This window comes from Syngnathus leptorhynchus, chromosome 15 (genome assembly GCF_054491065.1).
Source record: "Syngnathus leptorhynchus isolate UIUO chromosome 15, UIUO_Slep, whole genome shotgun sequence".
NCBI lineage: Eukaryota > Metazoa > Chordata > Actinopteri > Syngnathiformes > Syngnathidae > Syngnathus > Syngnathus leptorhynchus.
Window position 1 is genome coordinate 1,939,211 of NC_141209.1, and position 19,234 is coordinate 1,958,444.

A 19,234-nucleotide genomic window follows, 5' to 3' on the forward strand; every position below is an offset into this window, starting at 1 on the left:
TCCTCTACATAAAAGCACATGTGTCAAGACAAAAAGCTTTATTACAGCGACATCAAAACAATGGACAGGACGCCCTAACTGGTCATGGCCAGATAAAGCCTAGAAGCTATTTTTTCTTTTTGATATTTTTTTGGTTTGTGCTGCTTTTCTATGTGGTATGTGATTTGCAGTTGTATTTCATCTTTTGTAAGAAAATTTGACTTCCTCCTTGAAAAGCAAATGTAGCAGTTGTAAAATAAGATTGTTATTTTCATATTTGGCCAGTAGAAGTCACTCTTGTCATTATTATTTACTTGTTTCTGACAATATCAGCAGCAACAACATGATTTTCTTTGTGAAAAACTTTATTATGGAAAATCAAAACAAGTGCTCATACAATCAAGAAAGGTTTTGGGGATGTTCAGCAAGCAGACCTCACAAATTGCCAAATTGTACCTTACATTATGTCCATCTAATGTACCAGACGTGCAAATATTGCAGAAAACAACAACTTTTCATAACCAAAACATTTAGGTCGAAATAATCTTCCCTGTCTGACTAAAATAACTGTTTGAATAGTAAACTTTAGACAGCATGAACCTTCACAAATGATTGAATACAATTATTTATTAACAGCTGTTTTTTATTTGTAGCTATAGCAGGGCAACTCTCAATATGTGTGCAATTTAAAGTTAGAAAACATAAATGGATTCATCATTTATGTGTTAGTACCCACTTCAGGAGACTTTCAAGAAAATCACAGATGAGCTGTGACCTCATCAGATGTCGGGGGCCCAGCCAAGACCAACGTGGGAGCCGGGAGATCAAACAGCTCTGTGGGCTCCTTCGAGTTAGGATCGGGGTCGGTGCCCTCGTCTCGAGGTGTGCGACGCTTGGCGCAGTGATCAACCAAGGTGAAGAAGACGGCGGACAGGAGTGTCACGCCCACACCGGCGCAGCCGAGCACCAGACTGGCTCCGTACTCAATCACCGATTCATCCCGGTGCACGGCAATGAGGTACCACGCCAGAGCAGACAGCCCACACAGTCCTGAGCACAAACAACAATAAATGAATTCAAATGACATTTAGTTTTATTTCATATTCTGAAGATTGAATTTGCTTTAGGGAGGAGAAAGTGCCTTACCAGCAATGAACTTGAGGATTCTTCCGGCCACAACGCACTTGTCCTTGTGCGCCTGCAAGAAGGTGCCCAGACAGCGGCACTGCCTGAAACAGGCGCTGAACACCAAGAGGACGAGAAAGGCTTCCATCACCAAGGTGAGCAGGCTCGAGAAGGTACCCGTCACCATCAGTCCACGAACCCAGTAGGGGTACGCTGCACAGCAGAAATGCCAATGAAGGAAAACTAAAGAACATTCAAAAATAATTATAAATGCTTTTTGTAGGTAATGTGTGTTTATTTTTACAGGTTATACGTCGTTGATCCCATCTGCGACAATAAGTGCTGGAATCATTGCGAACCCAGAGGCATTGCTTCCACATGCCCAAAGTAAATTTGAAACTCTGGCAGCCTCCCGGAGGGGGAACGCACATCCGAACCAAGTCGGTGGAGACCGTGACGATAAAGAAGCCCAATGTGCACAGGAAGGTGAGCCCAAGCCTGAACAACTGCACAGTCTTATCCAGTGCCACTGAAACTCCAGCCATCATGTCAAAAAAAAAAAAAATCCAAGTGGGAAGCTTCAAGCCTGCTGGCGTGATGGATGGTTTGTCTGAAAATGTACAAGTATGTAACGTGTATTTAGAATGCAATCTACAACATTGCAAAAGCAGACCGCCCAAAAGGTTTTAATGAAGAAATAAAAGTCCACACACTCACCTTTCCTCGTAGTATCACCGGCGCACAATTGTCAGGGGTCCGAGACGAAGAGTTACATCTTGGGCGCGGACCCTGCCAAGATATACTAAGTTGCATCTCGCAAGGCGTTCTGGGTAATGTTGTTGTTTTTTTTCCTTCTCCCTCCCAGGGTGACGTCACCTGCCATTTTCCGAATTCTTTTGTCAAAACTCAGCTTATGGTTTCTAATAAGTATTTCAAACTGGTTTTAGGATTTCAAGCATTTCAAAGATTTTTTTGTGTATAACTCGGATTGAGGTTTCAAACTCAGGTTGAGGTTTTATAATTTTAAACTCGGGTTATAGATCCGGTTAGGACTAGTTTTGATAAGCACGCAACGCGGCCCTGACCTTAAAGCTGGATTACCCCCTGTTCTAGCAAAATTCTGAAAGAAATGAAAAATGAACCTGATAAACACATACCACAGAAGACTTCAATTGTGGCAAAATGTAAGGCTACAAAGTATTTACTCGGGCACAAAAAAATTTATAAACTCAATTTTATAAACACCGTTAGAAGTTGTGACGCTACTTTGAAACCCAAACCCTCGTTTAAAGATCCTAATTTGAAACCCTTGTGTACTATATTCTTTGCAAAACACTTTGTAAGCTTGCGGCAAATTTACACAAGTAGGTAAATCTTCATCTTTTTATTTATTAAATTATTTATTGATGTATTTATTTATTTATGTTTTCTTTTCTTTTTTATTTGCTTATTTGATTATTCAATTAATTGTTTTGTTTTTTGATTGATTGATTATTTCATTTATTTCGTTGGCAGTACACATGACGTTGGTTCTCTTGTTCCCAATGTGACCAGCAGGGGGCAGTATAGCCTCAGGTTGACAAACCTGGCAGCAATTTCGGAGTCTGACTTGATTGAAGGCGGTGCATGCGATGACGGATGAGTCTCTGATTGACTGAAAAGTTTGGGCTCTGTTTTGGGGTTTGTCTCCTCCCTCACCAAAATCCATACAAAGCCATCATCTCATTCTGAGAAGTTTCACTCCTCACAAGACAACGGCGCCGCATTTTGGATTAATTACTTGGATTTTGAGCTCCTCAGATCTGATGGCCAGGTTGGGTGCGCTGCTGTGCGGGTTTGCGCTGGGCCTCCTGGGCTGGTTGGGCATCTTGATCGCCACGGCCAGCAACGACTGGCTTGTTCTGTGCAGGCACAGTCAACTGTCCGCCTGCAGGATGTTTGACATTGTGAGGACCAAAGGCCCTTGGGCCGAATGTTCCTCCACCGCCTCCAACGGAATGCAGACCTGCTTACCCTTCCAGATCTTCGACCTGCCTGGTATAAAATCACTCTGATGCTTATATGTTTAAAAAAAAAAAAAAAAAATCTATTTCTGGAAGGGAGGCATTCTTGTTTCCTTTTACGCTAATTAATATCTTTAGGAATTTATTGTAGATCATTCGAGTCATCAAATGTTATATTTCTACAAATTTGCTTCATCTTATTTCCTCTTATTGTCAATGTCATTTGTCTTGTACAGTTTACGCCCACGTGACTCGTGCCCTGATGGTCACGGCCTCCATCTTGGGCCTGGTTGCCATGGTGATGGTGGCCACCTCCATGCCCTGCATCCGCCTTGGTAGTGGCGCCCACAATTCCAAGAACAAGAGTGCCGCCGCCGGAGGAGTCCTCATGCTCATCGCCGGTAAGCCTTGATATGTTCGGAACACCTATTGATCATCATCATTATCCTATTGATGACATTTAGCCAAGTCCATAAATATTGGGACATCACCATGATAGTCATCTACCAGTGCCGTCAGCATTTTTCTTTTTGCTTGATTATCAGGGCTGTGCGGGCTGCTCTCCACCATCTGGTTCTTCATCGGCGAGAACCTGAACGAGCAGGTGATGTCCTTCGGCTTTGCGCTGTACGCCGGCTGGGCGGGCGTGGTCTTGTCCCTTTTGGCCGGCGTCATCCTGAGCTGCTGCTCCTCATCGCCGGCGTCCCGGCAGTACCAGGACCACGGCAGGGTCTACTTTTCTAAGATGGGGCCGGAGGCCACTGCGCCAGCCGCCACGTCGGCATCTCCCAACCACACCAAGAGTGTCCATGTCTGATGAGGTCAAAGTGGACGGACTTTTTTCCGTCAAATGAAAAACGCGTTAATTACTAAGTGTGTTGGATGTTTGTGTGTGGATGACATTTTTATATTTGCAAATATATGCTAAAGTATATTTCAATTGTATTGTTTGCCATTTTTGTTGGGTCAGCTTGCTCAAACACAGTCAGTATTCCCAAACTCTTTCTTTGGGGTTATTTATTGTTTGTACACACTCTTGTTTTTGATTTTTTTTTTTTTTATCATAAACTTTTCAAAAAGAAATTTGTATTACATGTGACTGTTTTCTGGTTGGTTGGTTTTTTTGTGCAGATGCCAGTCATGTCTTAAATTGTTTGTCAGAGACTTACAATACATGGTCTATTTTTTTTCATGAAAAAAAAAAATGTTTTATTATAGATGGTCATTTTTTACTGAAGAAAAGCCTTACTATAGATGGTCATATTTTACTGTCTTACGATATATCAGGGGTGTCAAACTCATAGCTTCTTTCGGAGGGCCATTATGACTGTCAACGCAAATAAAAGATTCAAACTAATCCTTCAAAAAAACACACACAGACACTGATCCTTTTTTTTTTTTCAATAAATCAAATAATCAAAAATCCGACAGGACTATGTCTCTCAGCTGACCTGGGAACGCCTTGGGATTCCCTTGATGACCCGCCCTCACCCCCACTTTCTGATTGGCTGTTGGATCTGTGACGTCACTCGGACACTCCATTAGGTACACCGCCATTTTCAGGTGTACCTAATCACAGGCCACTTCATTAGGGAAAAATCATGGTCAAAATTTAAATGAAAGTGAAAAGTGCCACACCCAAACAACCCCCCACTTTCTGATTGGCTGTTGGATCTGTGACGTCACTTGGACACTCCATTAGGTACGCCGCCATTTTCAGGTGTACCTAATCACAGGCCACTTCATTAGGGAAAAATCATGGTCAAAATTTAAATGAAAGTGAAAAGTGCCACACCCAAACAACCCCCCACTTTCTGATTGGCTGGTCGATCTGTGACGTCACACGGACACAGGTGTACCTAATCACTTCATTAGGGAAAAAGTTTAAGTGAAAGTGAAAAGTGCCACACCCAAACAACCCCCCACTTTCTGATTGGCTGGTTGATCTGTGACGTCACTTGGACACTCCATTAGGTACACCGCCATTTTCAGGTGTACCTAATCACAGGCCACTTCATTAGGGAAAAATCATGGTCAAAATTTAAATGAAAGTGAAAAGTGCCACACCCAAACAACCCCCCACTTTCTGATTGGCTGGTTGATCTGTGACGTCACACGGACACTCTATTAGGTACACCGCCATTTTCAGGTGTACCTAATCACAGGCCACTTCATTAGGGAAAAATCATGGTCAAAATTTAAATGAAAGTGAAAAGTGCCACACCCAAACAACCCCCCACTTTCTGATTGGCTGGTTGATCTGTGACGTCACACGGACACAGGTGTACCTAATCACTTCATTAGGGAAAATGTTTAAGTGAAAGTGAAAAGTGCCACACCCAAACAACCCCCCACTTTCTGATTGGCTGGTTGATCTGTGACGTCACACGGACACTCTATTAGGTACACCGCCATTTTCAGGTGTACCTAATCACAGGCCACTTCATTAGGGAAAAATCATGGTCAAAAGTTAACAAAAAGTGAAAAGTGCCACACCCAAACAACCCCCCACTTTCTGATTGGCTGTTGGATCTGTGACGTCACTTGGACACTCTATTAGGTACACCGCCATTTTCAGGTGTACCTAATCACAGGCCACTTCATTAGGGAAAAATCATGGTCAAAAGTTATCAAAAAGTGAAAAGTGCCACACCCAAACAACCCCCCACTTTCTGATTGGCTGGTTGATCTGTGACGTCACACGGACACTCTATTAGGTACACCGCCATTTTCAGGTGTACCTAATCACAGGCCACTTCATTAGGGAAAAATCATGGTCAAAAGTTAACAAAAAGTGAAAAGTGCCACACCCAAACAACCCCCCACTTTCTGATTGGCTGTTGGATCTGTGACGTCACTTGGACACTCTATTAGGTACACCGCCATTTTCAGGTGTACCTAATCACAGGCCATTTCATTAGGGAAAAATCATGGTCAAAAGTTAACAAAAAGTGAAAAGTGCCACACCCAAACAACCCCCCACTTTCTGATTGGCTGTTGGATCTGTGACGTCACTTGGACACTCTATTAGGTACACCGCCATTTTCAGGTGTACCTAATCACAGGCCACTTCATTAGGGAAAAATCATGGTCAAAAGTTAACAAAAAGTGAAAAGTGCCACACCCAAACAACCCCCCACTTTCTGATTGGCTGTTGGATCTGTGACGTCACTTGGACACTCTATTAGGTACACCGCCATTTTCAGGTGTACCTAATCACAGGCCACTTCATTAGGGAAAAATCATGGTCAAAATTTAAATGAAAGTGAAAAGTGCCACACCCAAACAACCCCCCACTTTCTGATTGGCTGGTTGATCTGTGACGTCACACGGACACAGGTGTACCTAATCACTTCATTAGGGAAAAAGTTTAAGTGAAAGTGAAAAGTGCCACACCCAAACAACCCCCCACTTTCTGATTGGCTGGTTGATCTGTGACGTCACTCGGACACTCTATTAGGTACACCGCCATTTTCAGGTGTACCTAATCACAGGCCACTTCATTAGGGAAAAATCATGGTCAAAATTTAAATGAAAGTGAAAAGTGCCACACCCAAACAACCCCCCACTTTCTGATTGGCTGGTTGATCTGTGACGTCACACGGACACAGGTGTACCTAATCACTTCATTAGGGAAAAAGTTTAAGTGAAAGTGAAAAGTGCCACACCCAAACAACCCCCCACTTTCTGATTGGCTGGTTGATCTGTGACGTCACACGGACACTCTATTAGGTACACCGCCATTTTCAGGTGTACCTAATCACAGGCCACTTCATTAGGGAAAAATCATGGTCAAAAGTTAACAAAAAGTGAAAAGTGCCACACCCAAACAACCCCCCACTTTCTGATTGGCTGTTGGATCTGTGACGTCACTTGGACACTCTATTAGGTACACCGCCATTTTCAGGTGTACCTAATCACAGGCCACTTCATTAGGGAAAAATCATGGTCAAAAGTTAACAAAAAGTGAAAAGTGCCACACCCAAACAACCCCCCACTTTCTGATTGGCTGTTGGATCTGTGACGTCACTTGGACACTCTATTAGGTACACCGCCATTTTCAGGTGTACCTAATCACAGGCCACTTCATTAGGGAAAAATCATGGTCAAAATTTAAATGAAAGTGAAAAGTGCCACACCCAAACAACCCCCCACTTTCTGATTGGCTGGTTGATCTGTGACGTCACACGGACACAGGTGTACCTAATCACTTCATTAGGGAAAAAGTTTAAGTGAAAGTGAAAAGTGCCACACCCAAACAACCCCCCACTTTCTGATTGGCTGGTTGATCTGTGACGTCACTCGGACACTCTATTAGGTACACCGCCATTTTCAGGTGTACCTAATCACAGGCCACTTCATTAGGGAAAAATCATGGTCAAAATTTAAATGAAAGTGAAAAGTGCCACACCCAAACAACCCCCCACTTTCTGATTGGCTGGTTGATCTGTGACGTCACACGGACACTCCATTAGGTACATCGCCATTTTCAGATTTTTAATGAAAAAAAATAGCCTTAAATACTCTAACCATAGTTCAAAGTGAACTTCATGTCATGAGGTTGAAATGACTTTTCCACACATTTGTCTTTTTTTTTTTTATTTGCAATAAATCACGTTCTTTGTTGCATGAAACATCACCAGCACAACTCAGCAGAAAACAAAATGCACCTGAAAGCAAGTTAACTCACACGCACGTACACACACACATAAAAAAATCAAAATTAAAAAAGATATATATTTTTTTTAATAAATCATACCAGAACAACCAAATATGGGATATCTATTTGTTACTGTGTGAGGGACAACAAGAAACGCAGAAGAAGGGGAACAGAGATGATTGTGTCTTGTAGAATCATATTAAAATATTCTCAACTGTCTGCTATCCGAGCTTGCTTGTGATTTGTTACTTCATATAAAGGACTGTTGTTAAAAATAAACTTTTCCAGTCAGGCCTCCTTGTGGTGAGAGCTTCACTTCCAGGAAATCGCTGTAGAAAAATACTTGGAAGTGTTTTGGACTCAACGACACCTTAACGCTACACTTAACCGTTCTCTATTAATTGGACTGTGACAGAAATGGCATCAAATTTAAACATAATTATTCCAAGCTTATGTGGCTCTGAAAAGTGGAGCCGGTGTGAATGTACAACGCTTTTTTTTTTTTTTTGGCATGCAGCTCGGATAACATGCTTAACACTTCACGCACGCCAACTTTTTACAATCCAGCATCTCAGGCTCGGCCACGCCTGAATTTATTGTTATTTTGACTGAGCTGCGACCGCCTTTGGCTGAGTTGGGAGGTTACATAGATGAGCATTGGGAAACAGTCACATACTGGAAGGAGGCGGGGCTTTGCAATCACCAGAGGTCAGGTTCGCGTGGCATCCTCAGGTTTAGTGCATTGGACAAATAAGGCTTCACCTTCAAAAAGGGAACAGATGCAGCAAAGAGGGGCACACTGTGAACACTACCAGCCACAAAAAAGAAATGTCAACAAAAAGCCAAAAACATACTGACGCTGCAGCTTTGAGTTGATACAATCTCAGGTACAAAATCTCACGCACTTTCACGCTACTAATATCGGCTCATCAAATCAACTTCACCATTAATCGGTCAGGCCCCAATAAGAAAAATGGGAAAATTAAAATGAACTCCATTTTTTTTTTCATCCAAGCTATCTTTTTCGACTCAAACTGCTCTCTCGGCCAACATGAATTTTCGGAATTCCTCAGGTTCCCACGCAACCAGGAAGCAGCACCGAGTGTCTCTTTCAAAAGGCATGCACGCACAGGGAGGGAAGCGAGCGCAAACAAATTCAAAACATCGTGCCACATGCAGAACGCAACACACACACAGACACAAACAAAACCCAACAATAAAAACAAAACATCCCATCGCGGAACATGAAGGCACTATCGCAAGCAAAGTGACTCAGAGTACAAAGTGTGACAACGTCCAAGCCTGCTCCTCATAGTCTTGTGAATAACATTTATATCATACTTCACATCATGTCAAATACTAGCCAAAAGTGAATAATTGGTGAATTATTTGGTTAAGTATTCAATTAATTAATTTTTTTATGAAAGTTTTAAATTAACTGGTTAAGTATCAACTCAATTCTAACAAATAAATACCAATAATAGTAATAAATAAATACCAAGCCTGAAAAAAAATTGAAATTCCTCAGCTATAAAAGAATTAAATTTTTACTCAAGCAAACACGGCCTTTGATTAAAAAAAAAAAAAAAAAACGTCTTTTTTTTTTTTGTCCTGAACTTTTGACTGTGATAAAGACGTGCTGACTTCTTGTGACTTGTTGTCCTCTTTGCTAACGAGCAAAGTGAGCAGCGTTGCATGGTGCCCGCTTCCGCGCTTATCTGCCGCCATGTCTGCACTTAGCTATCAGTGTTTAGGTGGCTTTTTTTTTTTTTTGGTGGTACAAACTGGCGAAGGACGTTGCAAAAGAGGGAGTGGGGGACAATCTGGCTCACAGAGTGCACACACAAACAGCAACACGCCCACATCCACATGCTGCCATGCCCGCTTGCACCAAACTCCCGCCACTCCAGGCAGTAAAAAAAAAAAATTCTATCCCTTCAGAAATCCACAGGGTCCTCATCCACCAAGGCGGCACCTGGCTTCCGTGTGGGCGTCCCATCGCTCTCGGGCTGGGCCTGCGGCGCTCTGCCCTCCGGGCCCGACGTGAGCTCGGGCGGCGGGTAGAAGTCGTCGTCAAATCCGCAGAAGCCTTCGTCCACGCCTTGGTCGTAGCGCTGGTAGGTGGAAGCGTGCGCCTCGTTCTCCCGAGCCGTGATCTCCAAGGTGCTGTTCCACATGCCGTAGCCGAAGTAGATGAGCACGCCTGTCGGGGAGACGCAAAGAGTGAGCGATCCTCGCGTTTCCTGAAGGACAAAGAAAGGTCTTCTTGCTCAACTCACCTACAAGGCACCATATGGAGAATCGTATCCAGGTGATGGCCGACAGTTTGAGCATGAGGTAGATGTTGACCAGCATGGCGGAGGCGGGCACGAAGGGCACGCAGGGCGCCATGTAGGGCAGCCGCTTGGGGTTCTCCGGCTGTTGCAGGATGATGAACACCAGCAGGGCCAGCAGCACCACCAACAAGATCAGGAGGAGCACAGCCCACCAGCGGCCTTCCCCGATGCTGCTCGCACCTGGACAGCGGATGCAAAATGACTTTTGAAATCCAAAAGAGACAAATAATGTCTACAGTCAAGATACTCACCAAATATGATAAAGGAGCAGAAAGCGAACATGAAGACAAAAAGCAGCAGCACACACACAGTGACGGTCTTCCCCGTGGCGACGGTGGGCCGGTCCATCTTCCCCGGAAGTCCCAGTCGAATCCTCAGGGTGTAGTAGCGGGGCCCCAGGAGTTTCTTGAGCCGGCGGGTGGCTCCGCCCTCCGACTCCTCGGCCTCGATGCCGCTGCCCATGTCCACGGTGCCGTAGTTGGGGTGGCCGGCGGTGTAGGCGTTCTTGTCGGGTTTGCCAATCAGCATCTCGTTGTCGCCCAGGGACGGCAGGTTCTTGGCACCGCACGTGTTGGTGGGCTCGTCCGGGTCGTCGCGGCCCGGCGAGCAGGCGTCCTTCTCGCACTCGGCCAGGACACCTTCCTTCTTCTTGACGTTTTGTTCCTCGGATAGGAAGTTGACGAAGCCGTGGATGTCGCCCTCGGGCTGGTATCGCAGAAGGAGCACGCACAGGCTCACCTGCGCGAGGACACGGAACCCATCCCGAAATCCATCGCTCATCCTAGCCAAATTAGCTTTGTACCCACCAACGTGTAAGCCAGAAGCGTGCCGATGGACATCATCTCGATGAGATCTCGGAGGCTGACCAGCAGGGACAAAAGCGCAGCCAGGAAGCCCGACACCACGCAAGCCACGGCGGGGGTCTCCGTGTACGAAGACACGCGGGCCAAGAACCTGTGGGCAATCACGCATATAGTCAACATTTGAGAAGTTTGAGAGGTCCGAAAAACAATACGGAGACTGACTTGAAGAGAAGGCCGTCGCCCGCCATGGCGTAGATGACCCTGGGCATGGGGAAGAGCGAGCCCAGCAGCGAAACCGTGAGCCCGGCGATGGAGCCCACCGCCACAATGTACTTGGCGAACATACAGCCGTGCGCGGCGAACATCTCCATCAAGGGGGCGTCGGCGTCGATCTGGTCGTAGGGGACCATCAGGGTCAGGATGACGGACACCTGCCGGCAACAGGGGACCGAGCAAATTCATGATCAAGCAATCGAACAACAATGTGAAAAATGGAAATAAAATGGAAACATAAAAAACACAGCTATGAAAATTGCCCCCTAGATGAGAGGTGGCCAGCAGGGTGGCCCCGTCCTGGCCACCTTGTAGCGCCGCCCCTGGTTGTCCTGCTAAAATGGTTACAAAAGAGCAATTGATCAAGCATGTGGACAAGGGCGGTGCCATAACATTGCGCTGGATGCAGTGAACTGGATTTGCCGCAGCATTGGCCCTTTCTTATTCTGAGGCAGCCGTTGCCCCTGGCAACCGTCATCCGACGCGTCAGAGTCACAAACTCAGACGGTTGTAGCGTAAAGCCCGGCAGGCTGTAGGTGTGCGGTTTCCACGGCAACTTACCGACACGTACGCCGTCAGACACGTGACCAGCGAGGCGGTGATGGCGTACGGAATGGACGTGTTGGGACTTTTGGCTTCCTCTCCCGTCGTGGCGATGATGTCGAAGCCGATGAAAGCGTAGAAGCACGTGGCGGCGCCTTGCATCACCTGCGGCGACAAGCAAACCAGATGAAATTTTTTTGCACAAACAAACAAACCGTAAATAATTGACGTACCCCCGACCAGCCGAAAGGCAAGAACCTGCCGTGGTCCCAGTTCTCCCCGTTGACAAAGAAGAGCCCGGCCACCATCAAGAAAAGCCACACCAGCAGGTTGATGACGTTCAGCACGTTGTTGAAGCCCACAGAGTTCTTCACACCCAGCGCCACGATCACAGTCACCAGCAGCGCGATCACCAGCGCCAGCAGGTCCGGATACGACTGCTCTCCTTTACCTGATCACACCATTTTTTTTTTTTTTATGGTGCTGCTTTTCAACACTACGGCAGGTGTTCCAGTCAATGTTTGCCGCCGATACCGAGCCGCAGCGCAAACAAGAGCCGGGCCGAGCTCGGGTGATGCGATACGTGTGTTGCCAGGCGACCGGTCCGCCGCATCCTTCAGTTTTGCAATTAAAAAACATGAACTGCTCCCCACTTATCTGACCATCTGGGAAACGATCGTGCCTGTCTTCTAATAATCTCCTTACGTGGCAAAATGTGAACGATGCGTATACCGACTCACACTCACCAAAGCCGTTGAGGGTTCCGATGTGCTCGATCATGAAGCCGCTGATGCTGTGATTGGCCAGCGAGTCGGCCATGCTGCTGAGCGCCGAGGCGCCCGCCGCCGTGCCGATCAGGTACTCCAGGATCAGGTTCCAGCCGATGAAGAAGGCCACGCACTCGCCCACCGTCACGTAACTGTAGGTGTAGGCCGAGCCGGTGGTCTTTGGCACACGAACGCCGAACTCGGCGTAGCACACTCCTGCCGCACGGAGCTGAAGGTTACCGTGATCCGATTGACGCCTAGGAGGGCGACTCTCTTACCGGACAAGATGGAGGCCACGGCGGCGATGATGAAGGACACGATGACGCCGGGGCCGGCCATCTCTTTGGCCACCAGCCCCGACACCACATACATGCCCGTGCCCACGCAGCTGCCCACGCCGAGCGACACCAGGTCCACGGTGGACAGTACGCGCGCCAGCCGGGTGCCGTGCGGGCCCGTGCCCGACGTGGCAGAGTCCAGCATGGACTCCACGGGCTTGGTCCTCAAGACGCGTGACGTAAAGGTGTGCCACATAGCTCCCCATTGGACCCGGCGGGGGTCCAGCTTGACTGTCAGGCCGCTCATGCCCACAGTTTGTAGTCCAGGAAGAAATTTGTCTTTGACGGGTGGAGGTTGGGGGATGTCACTCTCGGTCTCTTCTCGGTTCACCGGAGTCTTGGTCTCCACATGGTGAGAGATGACCTGAAAAAAAATACAAACACATTCATAGTTTTTGCATTTTGATCAGAGTTTAAAAAGTTTTTTAGTCTGCAAAAGAACTCAATCTGGTGGTTTCAATACAATAATGTGCACCTGATGCTTGCGGTTGGAAAAAAAGAAGAAGAGGACTATTAGTTCCAAATTGCACGTGTGGTCTCCTCTTTTCACTTGACCTCACCCAGTTTGGTGAGCAAACACTCGAGTGAGGAGCCGCACACGCTCGTCGCCACTCGGCTGTAATATCAACCACTCCGCCCGTGATTGCTGTTCCCGTTTGAGTGCACCAATTTGTTTGCCTGCCATAAAAACATTTTCAAGGCCGGCCGGAGTGGCATTTTTCATTCAAATGCTTGAGTGTTGAGGACTAGCAGGGAATTTTCAGGAAATAACCTGTGCCCTGAGAAAGGGAGGCTTTTGTACCTGGCTTGTAAATGGCACATTTGTTTATCTTTGGGACATAATCCTCCCGCCGCTCTTTTGGCTTATGGCAAGGCCAACCTTTATCTTCACTGTTAGCAAAGCGGGAAGCAGATGGAACACCTGCCTGCCCTTGCCACTTTTGTCTTGCTTTGTTTGGCCCACGCTGGACTGTTCAAACACATGCATGCACAAACACACACACACACGTTTGTGAGTGTGCATGAAGTGGATGGCATTAGCCTTTAGCTGACGTCAATTCTGAGCGCAGACAATGGGATAGAGCTGGGTAGCCAGAGAACCAATAAAGGTGTGTGTGTGTTTGTGTGTGACATCACAATGTGTCAACAAGATGGCGGGGGGGCAATCACAGTAGGGGAAAAATGCAGGAGTGTGAGATGTGCAATGTTAGCAACCTCGGCTCCATAGACCAGAAAGTGCACTCTGATGTCAGGATGTCTTCGGGGACTGTGTGTGTGAGGGTGTGTGTGAGGGTGTGTGTGTGTGTGTGTGTGTGTGTGTGTGTGTGCGCGCAATCTGTCGTTTCTAAATTTGTCTGTTATATAATCCTCGGCTTCCACTCCCTCATGTTTGTTTTTCTCAGTTCCCCATCATCAAATGTGATGACGACGTTTTGATCAATAAAAATACAAAAAAAAAATAACAATAATAAATTCCAAACCCTCCTCCTGTCTTTAATCCCTTGTTTAATGACGTCAGATTTAAACCCCAGCTAGCATCACTATAGCGTTGCATGACAGCCACCAGCCAACCCGATAAATATCTCAAATCAGAGAACTTGTGTTTTATTCAATTTGGGCAAAATATATATCGTAAAAAAAGTTGACCCCTTTTGGATCCAACAAAAGTTATTTATGAATGCATGCTTTTCTGTATGGAAAATTCAAATTCAAACCCAGAACATCAGTACTGAGTCAGACGTGCAAACCACTACGCCACCCACCGATTTCTTTTCTTTAGATGAGCACCTGTGGCTTTTCGTGGGTGGCTGTGCAATGTGGGGGGGGGGGTTTGCAGACGTCTATAGAGCAAGAGCAAAAGAGAGAAAAGGAGAGGGAGAGGGAAGGGGGGGGGGCACCGTCACGTCATGAGGGATTAGCCCACTTCTGCACTGTGACACATGGTCACGTGGATGCTATAAGGACGCGATCGATAGAGGTATTGTGACATCCATGCAACTTACCAGCGTGCAAAAAAAAAAAAAAAAAAAGGTTCCACCCTTGTTTTGCTGCACTCCAATGCCGCCTCACTGTGCCTTCTGTCCGGTCAAGGTGAGGAGAGGAGAGCGTATCCGGATGCTGCTGATGCTGGCGGACAAAAACACGCCCGCTGCAGCATCACCTTCAGCCGTTTCCCCCACGTGCGGTCGGGTGGAAAGCACAAAGGTCAAGAAAAAGTGAACATTTGCTGGGAGAGGAGGAAGTCAACGTGGGGGACTCACTGCGGCATGGCTGGATGATGAGACGATGCCCGCATCAGCAGCAGCATCTCTGGGCTGGAGGAAGAGGAGAGAGGAGGGGGAGGAGGAGGAGGAGGAGTGCATGGTAGGGAGGGAGGGAGGGAGGGAGGGAGGGGACGATGATGCAAAAAGCTTTAAATCATTCATGAAGCTGCGCGTGGATTTTTTTTTCATTCGCTGTCACAGATGAGGCGATTTGCGCGCTCGTAAACGCACGTCCGCGCGCCGACGGGCTTTATTTTGCACGCCGATTGTTTGCCGGCGAGCGGATCGACGTCAAGGATGACTCGGACGCGCGACAAGAAATTTTTTTACGCGAGGGAGGGGCGCGGGCGGAGGGAAAAAAGCGACCGATTGCGGAGCGGATCCGGGGCGAGGCCTCAGAAGCCACATGCGATTTTTAACAGCGGTGATGGCGATCAATAAGATCACACGTGTAGCCGTGGCAACAAACAACCTGGGCGGTGAATATTAAAGGTCACGGATGGGGGGGGGGGGGATGGGGTGGCCACATTTTTGCTTTGAGCGGCTTACGCCTGACTGATGTTCATTGGCGAAGGCAGGAGCCGTCAGAGTCCTCAGTGGCTTTTCTCATCAAATAATCATCACGTGGATGAGATATGATCGGCCAATGAAGCCACAGACAGTCAATAGACATTTGTTCTTAGTGGGAAATCAAAATGAGAAATTGTAATCATAAATTATGAGTATAAAGTGCATAAATGCTTTCACGCAATAAACGTACCAACAGCTAATAAAAATCCTGTTCATGACCTCAGCAATAATTCAAAACACAAATTAGCACGGAGCAAGTTAGCCGTGCGCTCGCTCCCACTACGGCGGTGACGCGCTCAACGTCGCGTGTGGAGACTGGCGAGCCCCGATGTGCCCTTGGCGAAGAGACAGCTGCGCGACCTGAGTGCCAGTACCCATAATGCAATGCTGTCTGATGTGGTCACCGGGCCACAGGGCATTGCTGACCCTTGGCGGAACAGGCATACATCAGCTCTGTATGTGTGTCCAACGTGATCTACACTCGCATGCTTTATTGTGGATCACAAAGCACGGCCTGTTCACGCAAAGAAGAAAGCCTTCATCAATCTAATTAGATTAAGTTGATCATATTTCCAGAATGGCACGATGGTTCAAATTTCTCCTGGCTCTTTTATTTAAAATGTCATTTGACCGGCTTAACAGAAGATTTTGTGAAACAAACAAAAAAAAAAACGATGACTCTGATTCCGTGTCTATTGGCTCACGTGTAGACGATTGCAACAAATCAGACACATTTGAGTGCGTCTCCTCTTTTAAGTGGAAGCAATTCAAAGTTCAGTTATAATAGATGAGGTTGACATTTGCACCTCGCCTGTCGGATGTTTTATTTAACGCTGCTCGAGCCTTTTTGTCATCATATTTCTTCCACATTTTGCTGAAACTTAGTCACAAGTGTTGCCAGCTGAGCATCCAGCAAGTGGCAAACGATAGCAGAGAAGCTGTTTACCCTTCCGGGAAATCCAAGGTCAGCAGACGTGACTCATTGTACAATGGCATACGCAGCAAAACACACGTCTCCGGTATGGCCATTTGAACGTGGGAGGGAGGCGTCAGGGGAGTCTGCTGGCGGTCAGCGTGACTCACACAGATTAAAAGCTTCTGAAGGAACAACACTTTGGTCACTTCCGCCGAAAAACAACTTTTCGGAAGATGGCGCTTTTAAGGAGGATGACAGGAGAGCAGGACAGCAGGAATTGAAGTGATGTGAACACATTTGAGATATTCTGTATCCCCCAACACTTCATTTTCTTCACTGTTGAGGAAAACTGTGAATAATGCTGCAGCCACAAAATGTGGAAGAAGTGAAGTGATGTGAACACATCCCAGATGCACTGTATTCGCAACATTTCATTTTCACCACATTTTTTTAAAATACATTTCCAGAAATTCAATTAAAAAAAACAAACAAACCCACAATTCTGTACAATTCTGCCAGGTAGTAATAATTTCATTCGTTTGGGAGAGGAACAAAATGTGGAAGAAATGAAGTGATGTGAATACATTTTGGATGCACTCTATTCACAACCCTTCATTTTCTCCACAATTATTTGTTTACGTTTTTCAATAGTCACAAACAAAAATCAACATCGCAAAAATGTTTTTTTTGGGGGGCATTAGTTTAATTCTCGCTCAGAGAAATATAAGATGAGTAAAATCATTTCCAGATTGTATTGGCATCCAATTGCAGGTTGGGCAAACGGGCAGCTGTCTGAGTGCCGAGTCGTGTTCTCTGCCGGGGTCAAAGGTCACATTGGCAACAGATGATTTCCATTTCCTTTTGTCTTACTTTTGACTTGTCACATTCTTAACATGTGCACGCACTCAAAAGTTGAAGGATTACCTTCACTTGCATGTTGTGCATTTTACAAATCTAATCAAGGGCGGTAGCCCAAGCAACTGATTGGATTACGCCGTGGCAGGAAGTGATTAACGTATCCCGCCGGAGGGGGGTGACGGGAGCTCACCGGAAACTGCCGGCCGCTGGTCGCTGTGTGCGCCTGAGTCATCGGGGCCGAGCTCGATTGGAAGTGAAGTTGTGAAAGGCGGGCCTGCGGATGGGATTAATTCATTAATAAACAAATAAATAGATAAATAACCTTTCAGGCATGACAACAGACAATCACTTCTTTTTTTTTTTTTTAAACAAAGGTGTTTTGTCAAAGAACTTTCTCCAAACTGAACACTTGAAAGAAGACAAACGGCCCTTCATCAAACATTTTGGAAGAGCACAAAAACAGGGAGAAGAGCGTGTGTTGAAAATAAGTAAGCCAAAAGCGCTGTGAGACTTTTCACCTTTGACCTTTGATAGAAGAGGGCCCCCCTCAGTCGGGGCCGAAGGATGAAGGGCGGGCGGGCGGGATAACAGACACGAGGCCAAGATAAGCAAGACCACTGCGGTGCGAGCTCCCTCTATGTGTGTGCGTGTGTTTGTGCTCCCTGTACAACACACATTGTCTCTTTCTTGTACACACAGTAGCGGAAAACAAGATGTTTTCAATTGGAACGAGCAGATAAAACCACTTCCTGAAATCAACACACACACACACACTCTCAGTTCTCCAATTTGCTGTACATTGGAGTTCTTATCTCACACAATGCTAACAGGCTGCTGGTTGTAACCCAGCCAGCCTAGCCTAGCTCGTCCCACACTGTTTTCATAGCCGCTCCCAGTCCTCTTGCATCCACAAACACATATGCGCCGCATTACATCCTCCCACACACCCGAAAAAACAACAACAAGCATGTTCAGGGTGAGCGTGTTGCTTGAGTCACCTGTACCAATGATGAGGTTTCTTTACAACTAATCCTATAAATGATCATCAAACTTTGACGTCATGTTTTATGGAGAAATAAAAATATATTGGAGGGTGGGGGTCAATGCTCGGATAGGTGCTTTCGAGTGGGCCTCGTTTGGATGAATTTATGGGAGCCGCTTACCGGGGTCAGCTTGCCGCTTGACTCCTCGTGGCCCGTCATCGTGATTGCTTTAGGGCCAGGTCAGCTTCCTCCGCTTCACTTAGACCCTGCCGGACTGGGACGATCAAACGTCGTGATCGTGGCACTCCGGCTGGCTAGTGTGCCCACGGAATGGTGCTTAACTTGACAAAGTCCTCTTTGGACTTTGAAGTGGCTTCTTTGAACAGGTCGGGGCTAGATTGATAGTCTGCTGACTGTTTGTGGGGTTTGATTGCCTTTATTGCTATTTTGGGCCTTTGAGCTCTTCTCTTAGCTTTTTCTGCTCAATCACCATTCTTGTGAGTTCTTACTGGTCCAAAGTGTCCAGGCTATGATCATTCTTAACTGGCTGTTGTGGGCCAGCATTGTCGAGCATTGTGTGGTGCCAGAGGCCCTGCAAGGCCCCCCTGTAGCTGTGCCTGTGGCCTTGGCCCTGCAAGTCGATTTAAACTGGCCTCGTTGGTCTCTTGGCATTGTTTTAACTTAGTGTAGCAAAGCATAATTGTTTGCTATTTCAGTTTTCTTTAACTTTTATGTTCTGTCAAGCACACTTGTTCTCCTACGTGTATACATTGTATTTTTATGACATCAAGTGAAATCCATCTTTAGAGACCTTTG

At 46.5% G+C, this 19,234-nt stretch overlaps 3 protein-coding genes across 7 annotated transcripts; 1 reads left to right on the top strand and 2 right to left on the bottom strand.

Annotated features, from left to right (window-relative positions):
• Nucleotides 1-326: 326 nt before the first annotated feature.
• LOC147044956 (claudin-19-like) lies at nucleotides 327-1,977 on the bottom strand. The gene is made up of 4 exons (XM_085931385.1): nucleotides 1,822-1,977; nucleotides 1,409-1,714; nucleotides 1,126-1,317; nucleotides 327-1,029 (listed from the first exon to the last, which is right to left on the bottom strand). The coding sequence occupies exons 2-4, from the start codon at nucleotides 1,650-1,652 to the stop codon at nucleotides 737-739; spliced, it is 729 nt and encodes a 242-aa protein (XP_085787511.1). The 5' UTR covers nucleotides 1,653-1,714; nucleotides 1,822-1,977; the 3' UTR covers nucleotides 327-736.
• Nucleotides 1,415-4,464, top strand: LOC147044957 (claudin-11-like). Of its 2 annotated transcripts, XM_085931388.1 has the most exons (4): nucleotides 1,415-2,917; nucleotides 3,014-3,141; nucleotides 3,344-3,508; nucleotides 3,653-4,464. In XM_085931388.1, exons 1-4 carry the CDS (start codon nucleotides 2,910-2,912, stop codon nucleotides 3,922-3,924), a joined length of 573 nt encoding a protein of 190 aa, XP_085787514.1. In that variant the 5' UTR covers nucleotides 1,415-2,909; the 3' UTR covers nucleotides 3,925-4,464. The 2 variants fall into 2 exon arrangements, with proteins under 2 accessions (XP_085787514.1, XP_085787513.1); XM_085931387.1 differs by having other exon boundaries at nucleotides 1,415-3,141.
• Nucleotides 4,465-7,706: 3,242 nt separating this feature from the next.
• slc7a14a (solute carrier family 7 member 14a) lies at nucleotides 7,707-18,779 on the bottom strand. 4 transcript variants are annotated; one of them, XM_085932215.1, is made up of 12 exons: nucleotides 18,599-18,779; nucleotides 17,626-17,709; nucleotides 14,831-15,142; nucleotides 12,768-13,191; nucleotides 12,469-12,705; nucleotides 11,956-12,173; nucleotides 11,741-11,887; nucleotides 11,129-11,337; nucleotides 10,910-11,057; nucleotides 10,355-10,841; nucleotides 10,047-10,283; nucleotides 7,707-9,970 (listed from the first exon to the last, which is right to left on the bottom strand). In XM_085932215.1, exons 4-12 carry the CDS (start codon nucleotides 13,072-13,074, stop codon nucleotides 9,705-9,707), a joined length of 2,256 nt encoding a protein of 751 aa, XP_085788341.1. In that variant the 5' UTR covers nucleotides 13,075-13,191; nucleotides 14,831-15,142; nucleotides 17,626-17,709; nucleotides 18,599-18,779; the 3' UTR covers nucleotides 7,707-9,704. The 4 variants fall into 4 exon arrangements, with proteins under 4 accessions (XP_085788341.1, XP_085788342.1, XP_085788344.1 ...); XM_085932216.1 differs by lacking the exons at nucleotides 17,626-17,709; nucleotides 18,599-18,779 and having other exon boundaries at nucleotides 14,831-14,988; nucleotides 15,089-17,087; XM_085932218.1 differs by lacking the exons at nucleotides 14,831-15,142; nucleotides 17,626-17,709; nucleotides 18,599-18,779 and adding an exon at nucleotides 14,591-14,650.
• Between the last annotated feature and the right edge of the window lie 455 nt (nucleotides 18,780-19,234).

Excerpts from the sequence above, each read along its gene's own strand:
- slc7a14a (XM_085932215.1), bottom strand. The coding sequence starts at position 13,074 with ATGAGCGGCCTGACAGTCAAGCTGGACCCCCGCCGGGTCCAATGGGGA. Across the intron at positions 12,174-12,468 it reads CGGAACCCTCAACGGCTTTG|GTAAAGGAGAGCAGTCGTAT; the intron begins GTGAGTGTGAGT and ends TGGTGTGATCAG. Across the intron at positions 9,971-10,046 it reads CTCCATATGGTGCCTTGTAG|GCGTGCTCATCTACTTCGGC; the intron begins GTGAGTTGAGCA and ends TCTCCCCGACAG.
- LOC147044957 (XM_085931387.1), top strand. The coding sequence starts at position 2,910 with ATGGCCAGGTTGGGTGCGCTGCTGTGCGGGTTTGCGCTGGGCCTCCTG. Across the intron at positions 3,142-3,343 it reads CCAGATCTTCGACCTGCCTG|TTTACGCCCACGTGACTCGT; the intron begins GTATAAAATCAC and ends TGTCTTGTACAG. Across the intron at positions 3,509-3,652 it reads AGTCCTCATGCTCATCGCCG|GGCTGTGCGGGCTGCTCTCC; the intron begins GTAAGCCTTGAT and ends CTTGATTATCAG.
- LOC147044956 (XM_085931385.1), bottom strand. The coding sequence starts at position 1,652 with ATGATGGCTGGAGTTTCAGTGGCACTGGATAAGACTGTGCAGTTGTTC. Across the intron at positions 1,318-1,408 it reads GGATCAACGACGTATAACCT|CGTACCCCTACTGGGTTCGT; the intron begins GTAAAAATAAAC and ends TCTGCTGTGCAG. Across the intron at positions 1,030-1,125 it reads AATCCTCAAGTTCATTGCTG|GACTGTGTGGGCTGTCTGCT; the intron begins GTAAGGCACTTT and ends GTTTGTGCTCAG.